We start from the raw sequence: 24,117 nt of genomic DNA on the forward strand, positions 1-24,117 counted from the left end.
TACTCATGTACGATAGAACTTCATAGAAGTAGTTCCTACAAGGAAGTGAATGCAAGTGAAGTGCACTCCAAGCAGGACATATATGGGGCCAGTCACTCTTGTGCAGTCCTGTTTGCCAAATTATGCCAGAAGCTGACACGATGTGGATGTAAAAAAGCATGTTCTGGACACTGCAAATGCTTTAAGTTTGGACTTATCTGCACACCCCTCTGTGGTTGCAGTTGCTAGTACACTGGCCTGTCACTTGCCCAGCCACCATTGTAAATGAGAATGTGTTTATAATGACTTGATAACAAAACAAAAAGTAAGCACTAAGCTTTACCAAGCTAATAAATCACTTTCAAATGTTCCATAAATGTATTCTGTGTATGGTAATTAATACAAATACATGTACTACAAGCTCATGTGGATAAACCATAAGCAGATGCACATTTCTGCAATTTATCGGCAGCCATATTGGAAAATATGCCGCCATATTGGAACCTAATGTTATTTTTTATCTTACTTGGTAGGAATACCTCCAGAACATATTCTCTTATATTAAAATAAGCCCCAGCAAAGCGATATAGTCCAACACATTGGCCCAGTTGCAGCAATTTTGAAAACTGGTGGTGGCCATCTTGAAATCTTAGGAATTCCGCGTGGCCAGAGGTTGATTATCAATTAGGGTCATATGAAGGTCATCTGTGCCAAATTTCACGCTTGTATCACCAAGTGCACTATGGTATCAATTTTCCGCCTAGCTATATGGGGAAGGGGGAAAAGTACTTTACTAGAAGTAAAGAAGTACTAAAATGTTTGAAAATAGCAGATCTACAAGCTCACAACACACACACACACACACACACACACACACACACACACACACACACACACACACACACACACACACACACACACACACACACACACACACACACACACACACACACACACACACACACACACAGCTGACCTCTTCACTGCCTGCCACTTTGTAAAAGCAAGCTAGCTGTTTGCATGTCGATTTCAAAGTGCCAATAGTCCAAGGTCATTATGTTGTGGGGGGGTGGGGGGGGGGGGTCTTAACTAATGAGGTGAAACCACACTTCCTTCCTGCTCTACCTGACATTTAGGTGCAAATACCCTGCTATCACCAGTCACTCTGGTGTTAACACGCAGCACTCAGTGCCAACCAGATAAACACTTCACAAAACAATGGCTCGTCATTGGCCAGGCTGACCCTAGAGCCAATAAAGAAACCTTTTTTACTGGGGGGCTTTTAACGTTTGTGACAGGTGTTAGAGGCACAATGAGAGAGAGGTGTTGGAATCTAGTAGGGGAGGTGTTATTTCACACACAGCCTCATAAAACAGTCGAGTCCATAGGCTGAATACCAAAAACGCTCGCCCCAAAACACAGTCGCCCCGGGGGTAAATCCGGCGGTATTCACCTGGTATTCCTAAACGTAACCTCACTAAAACGATGCCTAAACCTAACCTTATTCCTAAACTTAACCTCAGTAAAACTATGCCTAACCCTAAACTAATTTCTAACCTTATCCTCAGTAAAACAAATACAAGAACCGCTGGTCTGCAAAAAATAAATTGGGGCGAGCGAGTTTTGGGGCGAGCCTTCCGGTTACCCATAGGCTGTCACAAACAATGCAGTTGGAATTTTGCCTGTTGACTGTAAGCTTTGCAGAATACCATTTGTAACTTTTTCAATTAAACAAGTAATTTGTTATATAATCTTTTACTGGTGTATTTTTCCACAATAACCATTCTCACCACCAAAACATCTCTAAACACCATTGAACACCATTTCTATTGGTGAGTGACTGCCCCGACACTTGCGCCAAAATGACGTAGGCAACAGGAAATGTATTCATTTAAGTATTTTACAGTTACTAAATACCGTTTTTTAGGACTTGTTGCGTTCCAAAATACCCTCTGGTGCTAGGGCCCTGAAGCATTACCTTTTGAGCGGAACGTTCCGTATAGAGAGAAACGCTGTAATGGCCGGGACGTCGTCAGAGGCGTCCTCAAAAAGAGTACTTAAAATGAATATTACGCAGTATGACTTTAAAAACTAAAATGAAACAATCAGCATGGGTACTAGAACTTGTTTCAAGAACATTTCTGTTGACCGAATCAAGACTTACTGTAGCAGAAAAACTATAATTATTATTCCTCTCAACTCTATCCATGTTGTAGCTTTTCAATGAACAGATATTTTAAACCCAGATTAAACCAATTCTGATTATGAACACTTATTCAACTCAACGCAGCTTTTGAACTCACGTTTTTGATTGACTTTTCTTTACCAGCAGCTACAAAAACATGCACCGACAAGGCAGAGGGCAACGGCGCACCGCAGGGAGAACGCGCCAAACAACGCTCAACTGTCATTTACATTTTTCGTCTTTTTTTGTTGTTACAGTTACAGTTTGTGTAGTGTAATTAACCGATTAGAACCGGGAAACGCATCTGTGTAACCACTTTAACTATTATTTTATACTTTGGCTTTTTAAAAATAGCAGATTTACAAGCTCATAGCGCTGCACCGAGTGCCTATGAGCTTGTAGATCTGCTATTTTTTGAAAATTTTGAAAATTTGTGCATTGAATATATATTTTTTAAAGCGAACATTTTTAACTCAAATCTTTGCTTCTGGGGGTCCCTGGAACAACATATTTTGAGATGGGGGTCCACGGCCAAATACATATAATTTTGGGGGTCCTTGACATGAAAAAAGTTTGAGAACCACTGATTATAGCAACATATATTTTTCAGAAAACTGTTAGGATTTAGAAGACATTTGTAGAATCCCCCAGAAGCAAAGATTTGAGTAAAAAAAAATGCTTTAAAAAATATACATTCAAAGATTTGCAATATTGTGGCACTCTGTGGTGCACTATGAGCTTGTATATCTGCTATTTTTGAATAGCCAAAGAAGTGTAAAAATGACACGGATGCGTTCCCGGTCTCAATGGGTTAAAAACACATGTAGCCAGTATTCCCACACGGATGGTCCCCGTATCTCAATGATATACTTCTCACTGCGGAACACACTTTCCCACGTGGATTTAAAAAAACTATTATTAGCATTAACCCATTAAGACCTGAGGCCGATTCTACAAATGTCTTCTCAAACAGTTTTCTGAAAAACGTATGTTTCTATATCAGCGGTTCTCAAACGTTTTCATGTCAAGGACCCCCAAAATTATATGTATTTGGCCCGGCGACCCCCATCTCAAAATATTTTGTTCCAGGGACTTTAAAGCTTTAAAAATATATATATATTCAAAGATTTTCATACATTTAAAAAAATAGCAGATCTACAAGCTCATAGCATGGCACACAATGAGCTTGTATATCTGCTATTTTTGAATAGCCAAAGTATAAAATAAGGGTTAAAGTGGTTAAAATATAGCTAAAATCTAAACTGACAGATGCTTTCCCGGTTTTAATGGGTTAATAGAAATGGTACATTGAGGCGAGTAATTTAATATGCCCCCGATGTGAATCACTTGTATAATATGACAAGTTCTATTCTAAAATGCCATGTATCTGTTTGGGAGTAAGGAATTTATTACCTGGAGCTCCACATTCAATATGTCTCAAATATATAGGAGGGTTCAGACTATCATTATTTTGTCAATCAAGAGCTGAGCTACCTCCCCCCCCCAAAAAATGCACCATAATTTGTTAGGATTTAGAGCTATTAACCCGTTAAGGCTTGAGGCCGATTCTTACTAATGTCTTCTAAATCCTAACAGGTTTCTGAAAAACATATGTTTCTGTATCAGTGGTTCTCAACCCTTTTCATGTCAAGGACCCCCAAAATTTTATGTATTTGGCCTCCGATCCCCATCTCAAAATATGTTGTTCCAGGGACCCCCAGAAGCAAAGATTTGAGTTAAAATGTTCACTTTAAAAGAATATAAATATATTAATTTGCATACATTTCCTCGATTTTTCAAAAATAGCAGATCTACAAGCTCGTAGCGCGGCACTCTGTGCCGCGCTACGAGCTTGTAGATCTGCTATTTTTGAATAGCCAAGGTGTAATAGAAAGCATTTTTTGCTCAAATCTAAAAACGACACAGATGCGTTCCAGGTCTGAAAGGGTTAATCACTTTGAAGGAGCAGGTGTCACTTTTGCCAGATGGTGGATCTAATTTTTGAACGAATGCGTGCATAACTAATAAACTCCCTTCAGACTGTTTTAGCGTAATTAAGAGTAGTGATGCTATTATTAGTAGGATGTTAACCCATTTAAACCCGGAACGTCATCTCTGTCATTTTTTTTTTTCTTTGGGCTTGTATATCTGCTTGTATATCTGCTATTTTTGAAAAAAAAAAATGCAAATCTTAGAATATATATATATACATTTGTAACTCAAATCTTTGCTTCTGGGGGGTCCCTGGAACAAAATATTTTGAGATGGGGGTCCGCGGCCAAATACATATCCTTTCGGGGGTCCTTGACATGAAAGAAATTTGAGAACCACTGATATTATAGCAACATAAGTTTCTTCAAAAAACTGTTAGGATTTAGACATTTGTAGAATCCCCAGAAGCAAAGATTTGAGTTAAAAATGTTGGCTTTAAAAATATGTATATTCAAAAATGTATATCTGAAATTTTTGAATAGCCAAAGACATCTTAAAAATGACACAGATGCGTTCCCGGTCTTAAAGGGTTAAGGCACATTAGGGGAACCTTGGAGATTCCAGGTGCGGTTCAAGGAATAAACTAAAACGACTAATAGAGTAATAACGGTGTGTTGCAGGTCATGGACGAAGCAAAACGAATCGCAATGTGGCGTCGTCGTTAGCCAAGCCGAGTTTTTACTTCAGCTCCCCCTGAAAATAGCCGACTGTGGTACAGACGTTTCGACAAAGCCAGATGCACTGCGGTGGATTCAATCTCCTAAACGCTGCGGTGGTTTTTCTCCATCTCCAAAAAAACAAGAGAAAATGAGTGAGACGCGAGTGAGTGGCTATTTCTGTATTAGCCAAGCTACAAGCTCACAACGCGTTGCATCATGACATGGCTTACGTAAACAACGAACTCTTGTCGACTCCGGTCGGGACGTGACTCACTTACAGGCTCAGGGACACACGCCAAATACCCCACCGACACAACTCATTCTTTCTTCTCCCTCTCTCTCTCTCTCTGTGTCCCTAGACTGCTTTGATATTACCTTTCACCCTTTTTGGCTGCATGTTTTTCTCATGCCCCAGTTCGCTTGCTCCAGTCTTTCTCTCCCAATTCCTCTCACTCGATCCCTCACCCAACCCCGATATGTTGCAACATGGCTCTCCCCCTCTCTTTCCACACATTATCCATTCCTTTCTATGCATCCTCCGTTTCTGTCACAGACTCTTCCCAAGGCAAAACCACTGCTCATTAAGTCAGTATATATTCTCTCTCACACTCTATGCCTGTTAAGTCTTTCCTCGCAATCTTTGCTCCCTCTCTACCCAGATCCCGAGCTCTCTGTCACAGAGTGCTAATTAAGCTAATGTCGCTCTCTCTCTCCCTCCATCTGTCCCCAGCTCTCCATCTCCTCTTTCCCTACGTCCCACGTCTGTGTCAGAATCGCTTACTGGAGGCCAGTTTGCAAATGGTTACTCTCTCTCTCATTACGTTTTCCTCAATCTCTCCCCTTTTACCACACTCCTGACTTCTCCATGCATCTCCTTCACCTCTCCTTCATACCACCCATGTCTACAGAACACACTCTTACTTATAATTAGCTACTACAAAGAGCTAAGTAGACAAAGAGTCTACTTAAGTAGAAGTATCAATACTGCAATAAATACTCTGTTACAGAGTAACAAGTAAAAGGCCTGCGTTCAAAATGTTACTTGAGTAAAAGTACACAAGTATTGGCATCAAAATATACTTAAAAACCAAAAGTAAAAGTACTAAAGTGTTTGAAAATAGCAGATCTACAAGCTCACAACGCGTCATGTGCGTGCAACAAGCGCGGGCGTTGCCACATCCGTGAAACAAGCGGACCATCCGTGAAACAAGCGGACCATGATGCACTTTGGATGCTCATATCCCCCGGCGGGTATGGTCTAGTGTTTTATAATATAAATCATTTATATCTGCAAAGTAACTAGTAACTAAAGTTTTCAAATAATTGTAGTGGAGTAAAAGTACAATATTTGCCTCTGAGATCATGATGTAGTGGAGTAGAAGTAAAAGTATTGAACATTGGAAATACATTAAAGTAAAAGTACTTCAAAATTGTACAGTATTTAGTTGTTAGAGTAAATGTACTTAGTTACTTTACACCACTGTCAGTCGGCTCGCCCTCTCTCCCCGCCTGCTAAATCAGGCATCACATCTGGGACAGGAGATGTGTCACTTTTGGATTTGAGCTAAAAAGCATTATTTTACACTTTGGCCATTCAAAAATAGCAGATATACAAGCTCATAGTGCGGCACCGAGTGCCGCGCTATGAGCTTGTAGATCTGCTATTTTTGAGAAATCGTGAACATTTGTGCAAATATTTGAATATATATTGTCTTAAAGCTAACATTTGTAACTCAAATCTTTGCTTCTGGGGGGGTCCCTGGAACTAAACATTTTGAGATGGGGGTCGGCGGCCAAATACATATCATTTTGTGGGTCCTTGACATGAAAAAGTTTGAGAACCACTGATATAGCAACATACGTTTTTCAGAAAACTGTCAGGATTTAGAAGACATTAGTAAGAATCGTCCTCAGGTCTTAATGGGGCTGACGAGACTGCGTTGCCGCAGGTGGAGATGATGAAAGCAGGCAGAGTCCGTTCTCAGAGTAAACGGGATGTGTGCGCGCACATATTTTTGCGCTCAGTCGTCGTTGTCTGTGCGTAGGCATCTAGGCGAGCGATCTGACCATGTGTGCATGAAATACTGTAAGGGGGAGAGACGTCGATGCCGAGCGTTACGGCGGATGTGGACGGCGGCCTCAGGGCTGTTCCGAGACTCCTCGTCTTATTTATAGTCGTTTGTTACGCAGCTGCAACGTTCATTATGCTTGCAGCACGGCGGGGGGGGGGGGGGATCATGAAGCAATCTGCCAACAATGGATGGCGGGGTTCCAAAAGAGCTTTGTGATGCTGATGCTGTTGTCAAGATAGAAACCACATAATATCACCAAAGATTCTGGTTTTCACGACTGTGACCTTTGAAACTCGTAGAACGTATTTTTAACAGGTTTTAAAGAGCCTGTGGATCATGAGACTCAACTCCACTAATGAACGGCTCTGTTAACGGTTCAAAACAGGTCAGGATCATAGTGTTGACAGTGATCTTCCGCTGACAGTGCCACTGGATGTGTTGGGAGTGAGACATCTTGTCCTCATGTCTCATAGCAGTGTTTCTCAAAGTGGGGTCCAGGGACCCACCAGTGGTCCTTGAGGAAGTTTCAGGGGGTCCCCCAGCTAAATGACTGACCGCTAGGAACCAAATAAGACCCTTACGGGTATGTGACGCGGTCTCATCAAATTCTGCCAAGGCGCAGCCTGCAAACGACGAGAATATAGAGATTTTGTGTTTTCAGTAGTTTTCCACCAGATGGCGCCGTTCGCTACCCTATGAATGATGCTTTCACTATTTGAGAATATATATCAGCTGCACGAAGATTTCTCTACCCATTTTATTTCCTACTAGGATTCTCTCTACGTCGTCCTCAGACGAGCCCTCCATCGGCGTCTCCAGTCATCTCGGTTCTCCATACATCTGGCCAGCTCCTTTGTGCTTTCTGCACCAGCATCTTTCCTTAGTACATCCACGTAGGTAGGTGTGGGACGTCCTCTTGATCGATGCCCGTGTGTTGGTTCCCACAGTACGAGCTTTTTGTCATGGCAGTGGCCGGCTAGTCTCATCCTCCTGACTGCAATCTTTTCTGATACACTTGGTAGTGCCCCGTACAGACGCTTGTTGGTAATGTGCTCGTCCTGGTTGATGTTCAGTACCACACGTAACTGCAAACTGCATACTTACTAGATCTTGTGGATATTTTCCCTCCTAGGAGAAGTGTATGCGACACTGGGTTACATTCCTTATACAGGAAAACTATGCCTCAGTCAATCATAATGCTACGAGCATTGACAGGAAGGTCTAAAGGTCAGACTAAAACACTTTTGAGTGTTTCTATAGAATGACTACTTTCCTTTGGTACTTCCTCTGTGGTAAACCAACCACAGAATGAGGATCTTTCACAACCTAAGACCGACATATCCAATTTTTTTTTCTTATATCAACAAATCGACACAAAATAATGTTTTATAATCGACACGAAATCGGCAAGAATGATTTTTAAAATAATTCAATAAGTCGATTATTCTGATTAACTACTTCAACCTAAATTATACTTCATTGTATAATGGTGAAATCAAAAACAGACGGCTCAGATGGCTCGGACATGTCCTCCGAACCGCATTCCTATTGTAGCCTTGAGATGGACCCCACCTGGAAAGAGGAAACGAGGAAGGCCAAAAACAACCTGGCGAAGAACTGTGATCTCAGAACTGAAGATGGCAAACCTAACATGCTGCACAGGATAGGACCAGATGGAAGCAGATAGTCACAGCCTTAAGTTCCACAGGGAACCAAGAGGATTAAGTAAGTGAGTATAATGGTGGCATTCAAAATTTGCGAATAGCAGATCTTCAAGCTCACTGTGAGCATCTTCCATGTTATAGGATTTATAAAAGTAATACAAACATTCAAACGGACATAGCTCTGGAATGGAGGATCGCGACCAGCCAATCTTTTTTACCCGACGGTACCGGATCTCCGGCGTGCGTGTAAGGAACCGATGTCCGCGAAGATCGCGGTCACGGAGAATATTCCATGATTTTTCAAAGGTACAAGGGTACAATGTTTTAACTCTGGCAGTGAATGCGTTATGTCATATTGCCGAGCCCTATGTGGAGTTGTGGACACACTGTCCAGGCCAAATTTAGCAGCACAACAACATTCCACTTATCATCTTTGATTAATGTTCTGGAGAAGCTGCCCATCGCCATCGATGACAGCTCATTTACTTTATCAACTCTTCGGAGGAAATATCCAATCACAGCGGCTCACAACAATCGCCCCCCAAACGCAGGGAAAGTCAGTCCTCCATAACAATGTGCTGAAACGGTACATCCTGTATTCAAACGCACTTCCTGAAACCCCTCCCCTGCTATCCAATCAGGAAGGAAAGGACCTGTTCTTGACCCTGGGTGGTAGCAGGGCATGTGTCTTAGGTTCTGCTATGTCCGGCACTTGTAATTCAGGTTTAAAACCTTATATCAAGCATAAACCTGTGGACATTTCACTACTTTCACATACGTCTTTATTACTTCAATTAAGCTTTCTTTAACCCATTAAGACCGGGAACGCATTTGTGTCATTTTAAGATTTCTTTGGCTATTCAAAAATAGCAGATATACAAGCTCATAGCGCGGCACTCGGTGCCGAGCTTGTAGATCTGATATTTTTGAACATTTGTGAAAATGTGTGCAAATCTTAAAATATATATATTTTTAAGCAAACATTTGTAACTCAAATCTTTGCTTCTGGGGGGTCCCTAGAACAAAATATTTTGATCCGCGGCCAAATACATATAATTTTGGGGGTCCTTGACATGAGTCATGATGAGTCAGTCCTCCATAACAAAAGTTTGAGAACTACTGATATAGCAACATAGGGTTTTTCAGGGCTCAGGTCTTAACACATTAACCGCCAAGAACGTAGTCCTACGGTCCGTTAAATCCAACTGTTAAGCGCCGAGACCGTAGCCCTACGGGCTGCGGTCTTTTCGCGCATGCGCGGTCCGGGTGCACTTTCGGAATTTTTTTGATCCACTTCCGTTTCCGGTTTGATGACCGGAAATAGAATTATTTGGGATCCGGTTTTGACGATCACGCCCGCTCCCATTCTACAGACGAAACTGAAACTCAATTCTCTTCCTGTAGTTTTTTCTCCTCGCATTTCACTGTTTAACGTAATCCGCTCTAACTACAACATGGATACCCCGTTTGACACGCGATCTTCACTGGGAGATACAGGGAGATCTCGCGGATGTAAACAGACCGTGTAGAGCTCAATCTTAAGGATTTTAACAAGATCTATGGTGACATGAAAAAAACTAAAAAACAACAAAAACACCTTGGCACTGGTGAGTACATTATGAGATTAACCTCTGGCGGTCGATGTGTTAATGGGTTAAATGGATGAAAAATTTGATGGACCCCATTTTTCATCCATCTTTAAAAAATATATACTCAAAGATTGGGACGACTTTTCACAAATTTTCAAAAAAAAATAGCAGATCTACAAACTCGGTGCCGCGCTATGAGCTTGCATATCTGCTATTTTTGAATAGCCAAAGAAATCCAAAAATGACAGAGATGTGTTGCCGGATTGAATGGGTTAACAAAATAATGTATGTAGGTCTTAAGTGGTTATAATGAGGGTAGATGGGGGGGATCTGTGTCTTTCTCAGGAACTTAGACAGCTGATGGACGTCACAGCAGTCAGGGCCGCCTGCTACACCGATCACAGACTGTCTGGCTCACTAAACCGCATTGTCTCTGACAAACACGTAGAGAGCCTCCGACTATGACAACCACAATATTTATACTGTTTCAAGAGTGCAATAAAATCCAATTTGTATCGCAGACCATAAAGAGCGCAAGACTGTAATGAATAGTACCTATAATCCCCCCGTCTTGTGCCTCTGGTTCCTTGTCGCTCGCTACAAGCGGTCAGCCCGTGCCCACAAGCCAAAGTCAACTCTGTCAGTGAGAATGGAGCTCAGGTTGAGTTACGACGGGGCCAGGTTCACTTAGCTGTACAAACACACAGCCAGACGCCCGTACAGCGCTGCTGTACTCTGGCGAAACAGTGCTGCTGTACTCTGTTAGGCCGCCAGCTGATGATGGAAAAAGCAGTGGTGGAAAAAGTACTCACATTGTTTACTTAAGTACCTAAAAGTATCAATACTACAATGTACTCTGTCACAGGCAAAAGTCTGGAATAAAAAATGTCTCTCAGTACAAAAGTCTTAGTATTAGTATCAAAATGTACTTAAAGCTTTCATGACATTCAGTTTTACAACACATTAAAAGTCTTTGTCATGGTCCTTCAAACGTGTACAAAAGGTTTTAACTGAAAATCCCACTCCAGTGAGCCATTGCAGGTGTTTTTCTCTCACATTTCTAAAGCCTTTTCAACTGCAATGAAAAAAGAAATCTTTGCCTGCGGGTGTCGCTGTTGAGGGATTTGTCAATCATCGCCTCTGCTCCGCCCCCCCAAAGGAAAGGATAGGGGAGGGGCGAGGAGGTGAGTGGGCGGGATTAATGGCCTATGACTTCACAGTCCAAGGGCCAATCACAGATTACTTTTCAGCCTAATTATTCTGAAAACCCCAGACCACAGAAAATCCACTGAATGTTCAAAGTTCAGTTTTTTTTGGGTGTAATTGAGGTCATAACCCCCCCCCAAAAAACATGAAAAATAAAAAAAAGTGAAAATGAATGTCATAGAACCTTTAAAATACCAAAAGTAGAAAGTACTTATTATCACACGTTTACAAAATGTATAAAACTCTTGCAGTTGGCTGAAGTGGAGTCAAATGTATCATGATGATGACATTTCTCACACAGATTGGCGGGATTAGTGTAGTTCCTGAACATCTCAAAAAATACTCAAATGTATTCTCCATATTTTGAGATACTGAAGACTTGGGAAAAGAGAAAACGGGAGCGTCCTTTTTATGCATATTCTACAGGACGGCTTATGAAATAACAGTGGAACAAAGTCAAAGAAAAGGATAGACAGACAAAGAGATGAGGAGACAGCTGGGTATACAGCAGGGAAGTAAAGTTAACCCCTTCGATCCGGGAACGCATCTTTGTCATTTTAGATTTTTTTCCACTTCAAAAATAGCAGATCTACAAGCTCATAGCACGGCACTCGAATCGTGAAAATGTGTGCAAATCTTATAATTTAAACAAATCTTATAATATATAATCAATAAAGCGAACACTTGTAACTCAAATCTTTGCTTCTGGAGGTCCCTGGAACAACATATTTTACAAAAGGTTCTCTTCACTTTTTTAATTTTTTTTCAAAATTAGCAGATCTACAAGCTCATTGCGCAGCATTTGGTGACACGCAGTGAGCTTGTATATCTGCTATTTTTGAATGGCCCAAAGAAATCTAAAATGACAGAGATACGTTCCCGGATTTAATGGGTTAAGGTTAAGACAGACAGGAAAATTACAACAAGGCAAAAGGGGAGAGAGACAAGCGGCTGGGGGGGGGGGAAGAGAGAGAGAGAGCGAGCGAGAGCGAGAGCGAGAGAGAGAGAGAGAGAGAGAGAGAGAGAGGCTAATAAACAGGCCAGAAGCTGCGTCAGCAGGGTGCTGCAATAGACATGGAGAGAGGGCTCTGTGGCGCAGCTCAATGTGAGGGCCCTGAGTGTGCTCCAGGGCAGAGCTGGCTCACATTTTATGACCCCCAGTTAAGCAGCGGTGGGGCCCAGTGATGCAGGCATGGCCTTCATTAGATCACTGAGCAGAGCAAGAGTAAACTAGGGGGGCCTCGAGGTGGTTTCATCATCGTTAATCCCCCCCCGGTTTACTGGACAGGCAAACCGGTGCTTCGCTAAAGGCTTTCATTCTCTCAAATTGAAAAGGCGTGTTGAGGATTTGTTGTGTTGGTTGCATTGTGTGTTTTTTTGTTTCCTCGGTACCGCGTGGGTGCCTGTGTGTAGTTATGGTGCTTTGTTCCATGTGGTGTTCATTGTGACAATAGTCTATTGTACTGTATTGTCTTGTCCCCCCCCCCCCACGCACTGTACGCGAGTATGTGCTTATTACAACCATCATCACATTAACGCATTAAGACCGGGAACGCATCCGTGTCATTTTAGATGTCTTTGACTATTCAAAAATAGCAGATATACAAGCACCGAGTGCCGCGCCACGAGCTTGTAGATCCGCTATGTTTGAAAAATCGTGTACATTTGTGCAAATCTTTGAATATATCCATTTTTAAAGCAAACATTTGTAACTCAAATCTTTGCTTCTGAGGAGGGGGTCCCTGGAACAAAATATTTTGAGATAGGAGTCCGTGGCCAAATACATAATTTTTGGGTGGCCCTCGACATGAAAAAAGTTTGAGCACCACTGATATAGAAACAACATTTTTTTCCAGAAAACTGTCAGGATTTAGAAAACATTTTGTATAAATCGGCCACCAGGTCTTAATGGGTTAAGTCCCCGCACATTCCATGCGTGGAATAAAGATTCCCAAAATGAGAATTCAAGTATTCGCACAAGGCTGTGTGTGTGTGTGTGTGTGTGTGTGTGTGTGTGTGTGTGTGTGCGTACCTGCACCAGAGTGCATGTGTTTGCGTGCGATATTTACTAAATATAATTATACATGTGTTGTGTATGTATGTGCCCGTGCTTGTGTGTGTACTGTAAGCCATAAGTAGTGGTTAAGACCTGGGGCCAGGGTTGTGGTGGGTAAGCTATGTAGGTTATTAAACTGGCATCGGGACATAATGGGCGGTTACAGTAAAGCCAGTCAGGAGGAGGGAAAATTAACACCAGACACCGACGGTACAACCAGTGAATGTAGCCTGTGGGCTGCTGAGATTTACTACACTACAGGATGGGAAATTAGTTTTTTTTTTGTCTACAGCCCACAGTGGTAGAGTAGGTGAATGCATGCAGTTCTCCAAAGTATCCATTATTTTAAACAGCCAGTATGGCCTTTAAGATAGAATGAGGAGATGAAAGAAGGATGTTCTCATTAGGGCTGGGCAATTAACCAGTTTAGACCTGGAAAGCCAATACGTTATACATCTCAATCATGGTGTTTTAGATGAGTTAAAAAAATATGTTATAAAGAAATTAAGGTTAGGATTTAAAATCGGCCTCAGGTCTAAATGGCTTAATCCAAAAACTAGAAATTATATAACTGTTTTTTTGTGGTGAAAACCAGCCATTTTCGACGGGCGATCACTCTGAAATGGCGGATCGCGGTAGAAATATTATTTTTCCAGTCGATAGACGGACCCCTACCCCATTGCCCGGACGTCTTTTGTTTACATCTGGGACCTCGTTGTGGCTTCTACAGCCGTCTAAACATCGCCGAGACACGGTAAAAACGCTGGCACTCTGAGGATGATAATACCTGGCACTCAATGTGTTAAAAACCTAGTGGGCTGTGTGAAATGATGACAACAGTTGGGACGTTTTTGGGACGTGCTAGCCTGGTGCTAGCTTATGGACAGGAAGTTAGCTTCCCGCCCTTGTTAGCAGGGAGTGTAAAGCAGGCGTTTCGGTTGGTTAGCATTTTCAGCTAAAACGTTAAAATGGCTCAATTATTGTCTAATGGATAAAAGATGGATTTGAAAAAGGCACCTTCTCTATCTCCTGGGCCTTGGACGTGATGGCATTGGCCCGACGCTCCTGGAAGTCATCCGGAGACTTGTTGTGGCTCTCCTCTGGGACTGGGGGGGCAACCGGCTCCTCTTTCTCACTTTCCAGAGGATGGATCTCCTCCTGAGGAGGAGAGAAAAGTAACAGAACGTGTTTTATTGTAAGAGAAGAGTGAAAACAAGAGAATTAACACAAGTTTCCAGTATAGGGTCTGACTTGTACCTGTTGACAATGATTCTGGTTGCAGATGCAGGCTTCTAAAAAAAAAACCAGTGCATTCTTATTCCCTGATTAATTAGCCCTATCGATGCACATTTTAAAAAGGCCAACCTTGCAGATAACGCTACGATGACCGATTCATCGTGCATCCATAATTGTATAAGCTTGTAGATCGGCTATTTTCACAAAATTCTTGCCTATAACGATATGCCTAAAATAGGGACGCCAGGTTTGAAAGTGGTTTTAAAGTTGTCCGTTGTCCGAGACCCTGTTAGGAGGACCTCTGACAACCCCCTGGGCCACTGGTTAGGAAACCCTGTAGCTCTTGTGTCCTTGTAGTAATGAAGAACAGAAAGCGACAGCGCGCTCGGGGGGTGGGGTGGGGGTGGGGTGAAACGAGGCCAACTTGGATGACCGAACAAGTTTTCCCTTCCAGCTTCCTGATGAGTCTATTAGGGACTTCAGTGTCCCAGGAGTAAGAACTAAGTCGACCGTGACTAAACCCACGCTCATACATGTTGGAGGGAAACGGACCACGTCACCAAGTTAGGGACCACGGGGAGATATGGGGGGTGGGGGGGTGGGTTGAAAGCAGTGTTGCCAGATTCTGTGAGAGTAACAAGCAAACCAGGTCTAGGAAAACCAGCCCAAAAAAAAGCGACTATGGGCCACATGAGCACTTTAACATATACATCAGCTATTTGAAAATAGCAGATCTACAAGCTCACGAGCTTGTAGATCGGCTATTTTCAAATAAAATCTTGCGGGGAAATTATAATAAGCAGATCTGGCAACCCCTGCTTGAAAGGCCCCAGTGTGGCCTGAAATAAAACACAAACTTAGGAGGCCATCATCCAATTATTTCTGCTTCCATCTCTCTCTCTCCGCCCTGAAGCGATCCTTGGGAGAGACGGGCATTTGTGTTTACATAGAGAAGATCTGGATGGTGAGTCCTTTGTTTTACTTAATGGCTCATCTGGAATACAAATAATCTGTGTCGGATACTTTAACCTCCTCAGCTCAATGGACTACATAGGCTTAAAACGATGTCCTGCTCCACATACACGTACAGTGCAGTATACGCTGTATATACAAAAGCTTTGGAAGATGTATTTTTGTTCCAAACTGGGCTAAAAGGTGAACTGATGCCAATCCTGAGCTATTGGAAATATATGTTCGAATGGGGAGTCGGATAGAGTACTTCCAAGGCCCAAATGCACTGCACTCTGCCATACTGGCAACACATGGTCATTATTTCCATTACATTTTGGTGCACAGTTTAGCTGGATAACAAATAACTACAAGTGGACCGGTAAAGGAGTCAAACACATCCAGAACTGGCCCACTTTCAAACTTAATGACAGAATAGAAAATGTTTTGCCACTTTTCAGTGTTTTGACTGGAAAACCAAATGGTGCGGATATTGAACCGTAAGCATAGAAAGGGCTGGTTCCAGTACAAAGAGAGTGCAGTGCTGTTTGATGCGTTAGTAATAAGATAAACCACACTGGGACTAAACCACCATCCAAGCCAGCTCCTCTCTCTGTCTCTAATGCAGTGGTGGAAAAAGTGCTAAATTTTTTTACTTAAGTAAAAGTATCAATACTGCAATGTAGAAATCACATTTTTTACTTGAGTAAAAGTATAAAAGTATTGGTATCAAAATGTACTTCAAGTACCAAAAGTAGAAAGTACTAGTAATGTCCCATTTCAGTTCAAGTTCAAAATGTTTTTTTTTTTTTTTTAATAGCAGATCTACAAGCTCACAATGTGTCGTAATTAAAATGTTCAAATAATTGTAGAGGAGTAAAAAAATGTACAATATTTGCCACCGAGATGTAGTGGAGTAGAAGTAAAAGTATTGACAATGGGAAATGCTCCAGTAAAGTAAAAAAAAATCCTCAAAAGTGTACTTAAGTACAGTACATAAGTACATGTACTTAGTTACTTTACACCACCGCTCTAATGTGCACATTAAGTTGAATCTCCATAGCAGGCACAGGCAGCAGCAACAGCCGGGTGCCATTATAGGGTTTGGTTTTATGCGGGGCACAACCTAAGGCCTTTCATCTTGGCCCAAGGTTATAGATTTAACCCATTAAGACCTGGAACGCATCTGTGTCACTTTTAGATTCGAGCAAAAAAAAAGCATTATTTTACACTTTGGCTATTCAAAAATAGCAGATCTACAAGCTCGTAGCGTGGCACAGAGTGCCGCGCTACGAGCTTGTAGATCTGCAATTTTTGGAAAAATCCTGAAAATGTGCGAACGTTTTTGAATATATATATTTTAAAACGAGCATTTGTAACTCAAATATTTGCTTCTGGGGGTCCCCACTCCCTGGAACTAAATATTTTGAGATGGGGGTCCGCGGCCAAATACATATCATTTTGGGTGGTCCTTGACATGAAAAAGTTTGAGAACCACTGATATAGAAACATAGGTTTTTTTCAGAATACTGTTGGGATTTAGAAGACATTTTGTAGAATCGGCTTCAGGTCTTAATGGGTTAAAACCCTGAGAGAGCAGGGTACGACGACACTGCACCGCCAACCTGATCAAACAGCAGCAATTTGTGTGTTTGTGTGTTTGTGTATGTAGGGGTCTGTGGACCCACTAAAAAAATCACTTTCATCACAGCGGTTGATGGGGGCGGAGGGGGGGGGGTTGACGTTGGAAAGTGCACATTAGAAAGCGAGGAAGAAGCTGTATGTGTGTGTGTGTGTGTGCAGTGGTGGAAAGTAACTAAGTACATTTACTCAAGTATTGTACTTCAGTACAATTTTGAGGATTGTTTTACTTTATTATAGTATTTCCAGTTTTCAGTACTTTTACTTCTACTCCATTACATCTCAGAGGAAAATATTATACTTTTACTCCACTACAATTATTTGAAGGCTTTAGTTACTAGTTACTTTGCAGATTTTGATTATTATTACAAAATATACATTACTCACTTCAGTCCTATATACATTTCGGCCATTTGAAAATGGCCGAAATATCTCTACATCTCTACATCAAACAAACTTGTGAGCTTGTGAGATCGGCTATTTAAAAAATATTTGCATACATTTGAAAACCTGTGAAATGGGTTATTTTACATAACGAGTACTTTCCACTTTGGTACTTTAAGTACATTTTGATAACAATACTTTTGTACTTTTAATCAAGTCAATTCTGAATTTCGGACTTTTACTTGTAACAGAGTATTTCTACATTGCGGTATTGATACTTTCACTTAAGTAAACAATTGGAGTATTTTTTCCACCACTGAATGTATGTACTGTATGTGTGCGTGCGTGCGTGTGTGTGTGTGTGAGATCTCTGGTGTAGAGAGCATGTGGTTGGGTTCATCAACCCTACGGTTGCTTAAGAAGAGGATGATCAGAGTAAACAACAAACATTTACAAACACAGGGCAAAATTAGAAGCATGGCGACTTTTTAAGTCACTTCCAAGACGTCGCCGGGAGGATCTGAGGGACGCTAATGATGATATGATAAAAGCAGGCTTCTGCTCGGAAGTAAAAACAGATGAAGAATACCCCGAATTGCATCCATATAATGCTCAACCAGCAATCCGGGGACCAGCAGTGGTCCTTGGGGGGAGGGGCTACCAGGGGGTCCCCGGCGAAATTACTTAAAATAGCGTCACAATCATTTCAACCACTTCGCTATGAACTTGTAGAGCTGCTATTTTTTTTGTTTATCTTGAAAATGTGTGCAAATCTTTGAATATATATATATATTTTTCTAAAGCGAACATTTTTAACTCAAATCTTTGCTTCTGGGGGAATCCCTGGCACAAAACATTTTCTAGATGGGGGTCCGGGGTCAAAATGTATATCAATTTAGGGGTCCTTGGCATGAAAAGGGATGAAAACCACTGCTCTAAACTTATTCCCATACCTCTTGTGCCTGTTCAACTGTCTTGCTAGACTCCTGCCATCCCCCTGAACTACTGCTGTAACCATAATGTGCTATGTATGTATTGTATACCATAATGCACTGAATGTACGGCACTAAATGCCAGATCCAGTCAGTGTAATTATATAGATGTATGTTTTATGTGTGTTAAAGCTGCAATCAGTAACTTTGATGTCCTCCCCGGCATTCAAAAACAGGGTCCCCTCTGTATTACAGACCAACATTTCTACTGCTCAGCGAAGAGGCAATCCTCACTTGGTCATTGGAGATGCTGCACTCATGAGCTTCACACAGTACTACTTGTCAACCAGTATGGTGTCCTAACTCAGTGGTTCTCAAACTTTTTCATGTCAAGGACCCCCAAAATGATATGCATTTGGCCGCGGACCCCCATCTCATCAAATATGTTGTTCCAGGGACCCCCCAGAAGTAAAGATTTGAGTTACAAACGATCGCTTAAAAAATATATACATTCAAAGGTTTGCACAAATGTTCACGATTTAAAAAAATAAATAGCAGATCTACAAGCTCATAGCTTGTAGATCTTTTTTTTGCTGGGGACCCCCTGGAACCCCCCCAAGGACCCCTGGGGGTCCCCGGACCCCACTTTGAGAACCAATGTCCTAACTGACACCTAGGGCTGTCACGATTACAAATTAAAGTTGACGATTATTGGTCTATCAAATAATTGCGATTAACGATTTAATTGTGTGTTTGGCCTTTGAACATTGGGACATATGAAGCCTTTAAGGCTTTGTAATCAAACATTGCACAGGGCAGATATAACAAATATCAAAGAAATTATTGACATATTTAATAATCTTATACATGTAAAAATAGCAGAAATAGCAGATCTACAAGCTTACAACACGTCACGTTGTAAGCTTGTAGATCTGCTATTTCTACATTTTTTAATATTTGAAAATGTGTGGAAATGTTTCAACATACAAACGATTTATGCAAAAATAATCTCAATGGAAGAGTAGGGAGTCCACCACCAACCACTGTAGATGCACTATTTAACATCCTCTATCACTACACCATGCAGATTGGTTAAAATAATATTTCATTCGTTCAAATAAGTTCCAGATTTAAGAGATTAGTTTCCATTGTGTGTGATTGCACTAACGCCACCAAGGCAAACCCCTGCGTACGGCTAATGAAGAGACTTCGCTAGTCTTCCGTAAACAACTCTACATTTGCCGCAACGCTGACAACATGAAATCAGAACAGCCCCCACTCACTCTTCCAGAGTTAAGAAGTCAAACGGTTGTTCGGTCTAAATGCCCCAAACACACACACATCCCCCCCCCCCCCCAACGCGGTCCGCAGGGAGTTCCCTTATAGCTCAGTGGCTTAAGATCCTGCGATAAAGTTATGAGTGGAGCTAATGAGTTGTTAGCCCCTTCTCTCACGCACTGGGTGGCCCTCGTCAGACACAGTATCCCTAGCCACAGGCGACGAGCCACAGGGTGACTGTCTGTTTACACTGCTCTGCCCACATGCAGGGCTACTGCTACACCTTTGTCACTTGAAAGCCCTGCCACATATATCATTAAAAAAACGTATTAAGACCTGAGGCTGATTCTACAAGATGTCTTATAAATCTTTTTTTTTTTTTTTTTAAACCTATGCTGCTATATCAGTGGTGCTCAAACTCTTTCACGTCAAGGACCACCCAAAATTATATGTATTTGGCCCGCGGACCCCCATCTCAAAATATTTTGTTCCAGGGACCCCCCCAGAAGCAAAGATTTGAGTAAAAATGTTCGCTTTAAATATATATATATATTCAAAGATTTGCACAAATTGTCAAGATTTTTCTAAAATAGCAGATCTACAAGCTCATAGCGCGGCACCGAGTGCCGCGCTATGAGCTTGTATATCTGCTATTTTTGAATAGCCAAAGTATAAAATAATGGTTACAGCTAAAATCTAAAATGACACGGTCATAATGGGTTAAAACCTCACATTTCTTGACCGTCTTGGTTGGTGTACAGAGTAAAACATTATGTCAAATTTTCCAAGGCAACGACTTTCTACCAGACCTCAGATTATCACGATACACCGTCAAGGTCAGGTATAGCTTCTTAAGCTGTTGAATGGATCTATGACCACAGTATATACAGTATATGGTCAGAAGAGAAATATTTCCATATTTTCCCCTCATGTTTGGAGGCATTAAACTTTAAAATACACTTTCTACATCTGTTCCAAACATTTCACACTTATGTAGTAAACCTGCGGACAGACACATGAACTCCCTACCCGTGAAAGTTTGTATTCAGCACAGGCTGTCAAATGGTAGGTCTGTGTGTTTACAAAAAAATGATTGGGGGAAAACTAAAATGCATTTTTACATGAACACTGCAAAAAATGACTTACGGGAGCTCACTCCTGGGTGTGTAAGTCGAACCCCAGCCTCCCCCCTTAACCCCCATTACTGCCTGCTAGTGATTGAAGTCTGCTTATGCTTCAGGTAAACAAGGCTCGGCCCCACTGCCTTTCATGCTGTGCGCGAGGGCCACTTTAGAAGCCATTAACACACTTCGGTGGGACTAAACGCGCAGACATGTACGAGAGAGAGGGCGGATTTTAAGGACTTCCAGATGCATTTTGACGTAGAGCGACAGAGATCGAGTACATGCTACGGCTACGCCTTGGATAGACTGTGGAATAGACGTGTGCATTGTGGAGCTGAGTCAGCTAAACCTAAGCCTGCCACTTGGAAGAACTTGGGTTTCAATTGATACGAGCAGCCCTTTGCTGTGTAGTTGGGACATTTGACACGGTTGCAGAATTTCAACAGATAGGGGGCCTTGGTAAGAGGATATCGTCTGAGCTCTTTGTGTGCCGGTCCGAGCAGGAAAATAGCAGATCTACAAGCTCATAGCGCGGCAGCTTGTATATCTGCTATTTTTTTTTAAATTGTGCAAATTTGTGCAAATCTTTGACTATATATTATTTTTTAAAGTGAACATTTGTAACTCAAATCTTTGCTTCTGGTGGGGGGTCCCTGGAACTAAATATTTTGAGATGGGGGTCCGAGGCCCAAATACATATCATTTTGGGTGGTCCTTGACATGAAAAAGTTTGAGAACCACTGATATTATAGCAACATGAGTACAAAAATAAAATAAAATAAAACTGTTAGGATTTAGAAGACATTTGTAGAATTCCCCGAAGCAACACTTTTTGTTCAAAAAGTTCGCTTTTGAAAATATATATATTCAAAGATTTGCACAAATTCAAAAATATGCTCTGCCCTGCCCGCTACGCCCCCGATCATTTCACCTCTTTCTCCTCTGCCTCTTTCCTGTCGAAATAAAGCTTTTAGACACCAGCGTCTTTTGATGAGGTTATGAATTCTTAACTCCTTCTTAATTTAATTCATTGATAGTTATACAAAAAATATAATTATCCTGAACTGTCCTTTAATTATTTCGGTGGACTTAACCACTTGGATCCCAGCATCCATATTCTGAGCGGAACTTTAGCCAAAAATAGCCGATCCACAAGCTTGTAGATCGGCTATTTTTGAGATTTGGTGTAGAGCGGAAAAGAAAACGGTACAGAGCCGACTGAGGTCCAGTTTACTAGGTCTAGAGGGTTTAAATTATTGTTTTAGCTGATGGCCTTACTGCCCTGGCATTTGACCTTTGTGTCCTCAAAAGATTTACATAATTAAAGGCCAAGTGGCCTTGCCCCTAAAATAATTACATTCCCCGCCTGGCGCCATGTGTGTGCAGTATGCAACTTGTGAGTGTGTGTATATATATATATATATATATATATATATATATATATATATATATATATATATATATATATATATAATATCTAAATATATCATATGTTGCAGTAAAGTAACATTTCTCTACATATTTAATTACCTCACTGATGCCTGTTTAATTATGAAATTATATTTTTTTAACAGATTTCAGGGAATGAAGAAATTGAAGAGACGTGATGACGACCACGTTTGGTTAAAATGCCACATCTTTCTGTGATTTTTTTTATTTTTATTAACCACATTAACCCTGGACTGCCTATTATAATTCCAACTGAAAAATACATTTTCAGTCTTTAAGAATAAAAAAAAATCAACATTTTCCAAAAATAGCAGATCTACAAACTGTGGACGCATTGTGAATATGTAGGTCGGCTATTTTCAAATAGCCACAGTATAAAATAGGGCTTAAGAGGGTTAATCTGTTGCCGTCTTGGATGTGTTCTAAATCGCCCTGGGGGATGACACGTCATGAAACTCACTCAACATAATCAAGGTTCAATTCAACTGAACGAAGGAAAAACTAAAAGGGCGGGTTGGCCAAAGGGCCTACTCTGTGTGGAGTTTGCAAGTTCTCCCCGTGTCTCCTAGGGTAGGTACCCTCACAAAAAACATGCAGTAATCCTGGTCTCTATACTGCCTCCCCCTGGTCAGCCAGGGCGCCTGATGGAGGTGAAAGGAACTGGTTGGAATAATGTGTTCCTTCCATGCGCTACGTCCTACCAGGGAAACTCATCCCTGTCAGGTGATAAGAAGCGACCTGCTTGCTCCTCATGCATTGAAGGAGGCATGAGCTTCAGCTTGGGCTCTCAGCTTGGGCTCTCCCTAGGCTGGCATTTCTGTATACATCTGCCTTGCCTTTTCCACGACAACAGTAATGTATTTTTATTATTTAGCCCCAACATTCTTTACTGTACGGCTCACCTTGTTTGAGGTTGTGCTCCGTGGCGAGCCGTCCCGCGACAGCCCCGGAACTTTATCTGGAGAACAGAGAGAGAAGAGATGGAACATTTGCACATAATCAGAGACAATTACTTGAACTGAAGTGTAGAAGGGAGGGGGGGGGTGGGGTGGGGGGGGATACAGTATGGGAGCAAAGCATCAAGCTGGAAGGCTAGAAAAAGACCAGAGGAAGAATAGCTGGAGGGAATACACCCCAGAAAACACCACACCATCATTAATATGTCTGAAAGATGTGTTTGTGTGTGTGCGAGCTGGTTAGTGACTTGGTGAAAGTGAGTGTGTGTTTATCTAGTGTGTGATTACACATTTCCTGCGCCCGTGAAACATCTGGAGCAATCTGCAAAACAGGTGGTCCCGCCGTTATGTGCCACGGTCAAATGATAACCCTCGCGTGCTGTCCAAACAACTGCTACAAACGCCTTGTAAATTCCTCTCTCATCCACCGCTAACCAACTACTCTTTCCTCTCCAATGTCAATGCCTGTTTTCTAGCTTATCTACATTTCTGCTGCCTTCTCGGCGCTCGTTTCTCTTGTTTCCTCTCTCCCCAATACACTTCTCAACTTGCTTCTTTTGCCATTTGCTCTCTATTCTAGCAGCTTTTTCTCATATGACCCGTCACAGGTCAAAACCCTCAAGTACCGATTGCGGCTCCGTTTCTAAATCCACCGTGTCCGTAGGGGAATTCTTTTAAGAGCCTGGTTCTGAAAGCAAACGACAAAAAGAAAGTACATTTACTCAAGTACTGTACTTAAGTAGAATTTGGAGGTAACTTTTACTTTA

The 24,117-nt window shown here is 41.7% G+C and overlaps 1 protein-coding gene across 3 annotated transcripts in view; it reads right to left on the bottom strand.

Moving 5' to 3' along the window:
• pphln1 (periphilin 1) overlaps positions 1-24,117 on the bottom strand; it is a 48,808-nt gene that overhangs the window by 3,893 nt on the left and 20,798 nt on the right. For all 3 annotated transcript variants that reach the window (XM_080421696.1, XM_080421694.1, XM_080421695.1), the window contains 2 exons: positions 23,297-23,352; positions 14,420-14,560 (listed from right to left, as the gene is read on the bottom strand). In XM_080421696.1, coding sequence (XP_080277822.1) covers positions 14,420-14,560; positions 23,297-23,352 — 197 coding nt within the window. The remainder of the gene's footprint in view (positions 1-14,419; positions 14,561-23,296; positions 23,353-24,117) is intronic.

This window comes from Gymnoscopelus braueri (assembly GCF_963280865.1).
Source record: "Gymnoscopelus braueri genome assembly, chromosome: 23".
Taxonomy (NCBI): Eukaryota; Metazoa; Chordata; class Actinopteri; order Myctophiformes; family Myctophidae; genus Gymnoscopelus; species Gymnoscopelus braueri.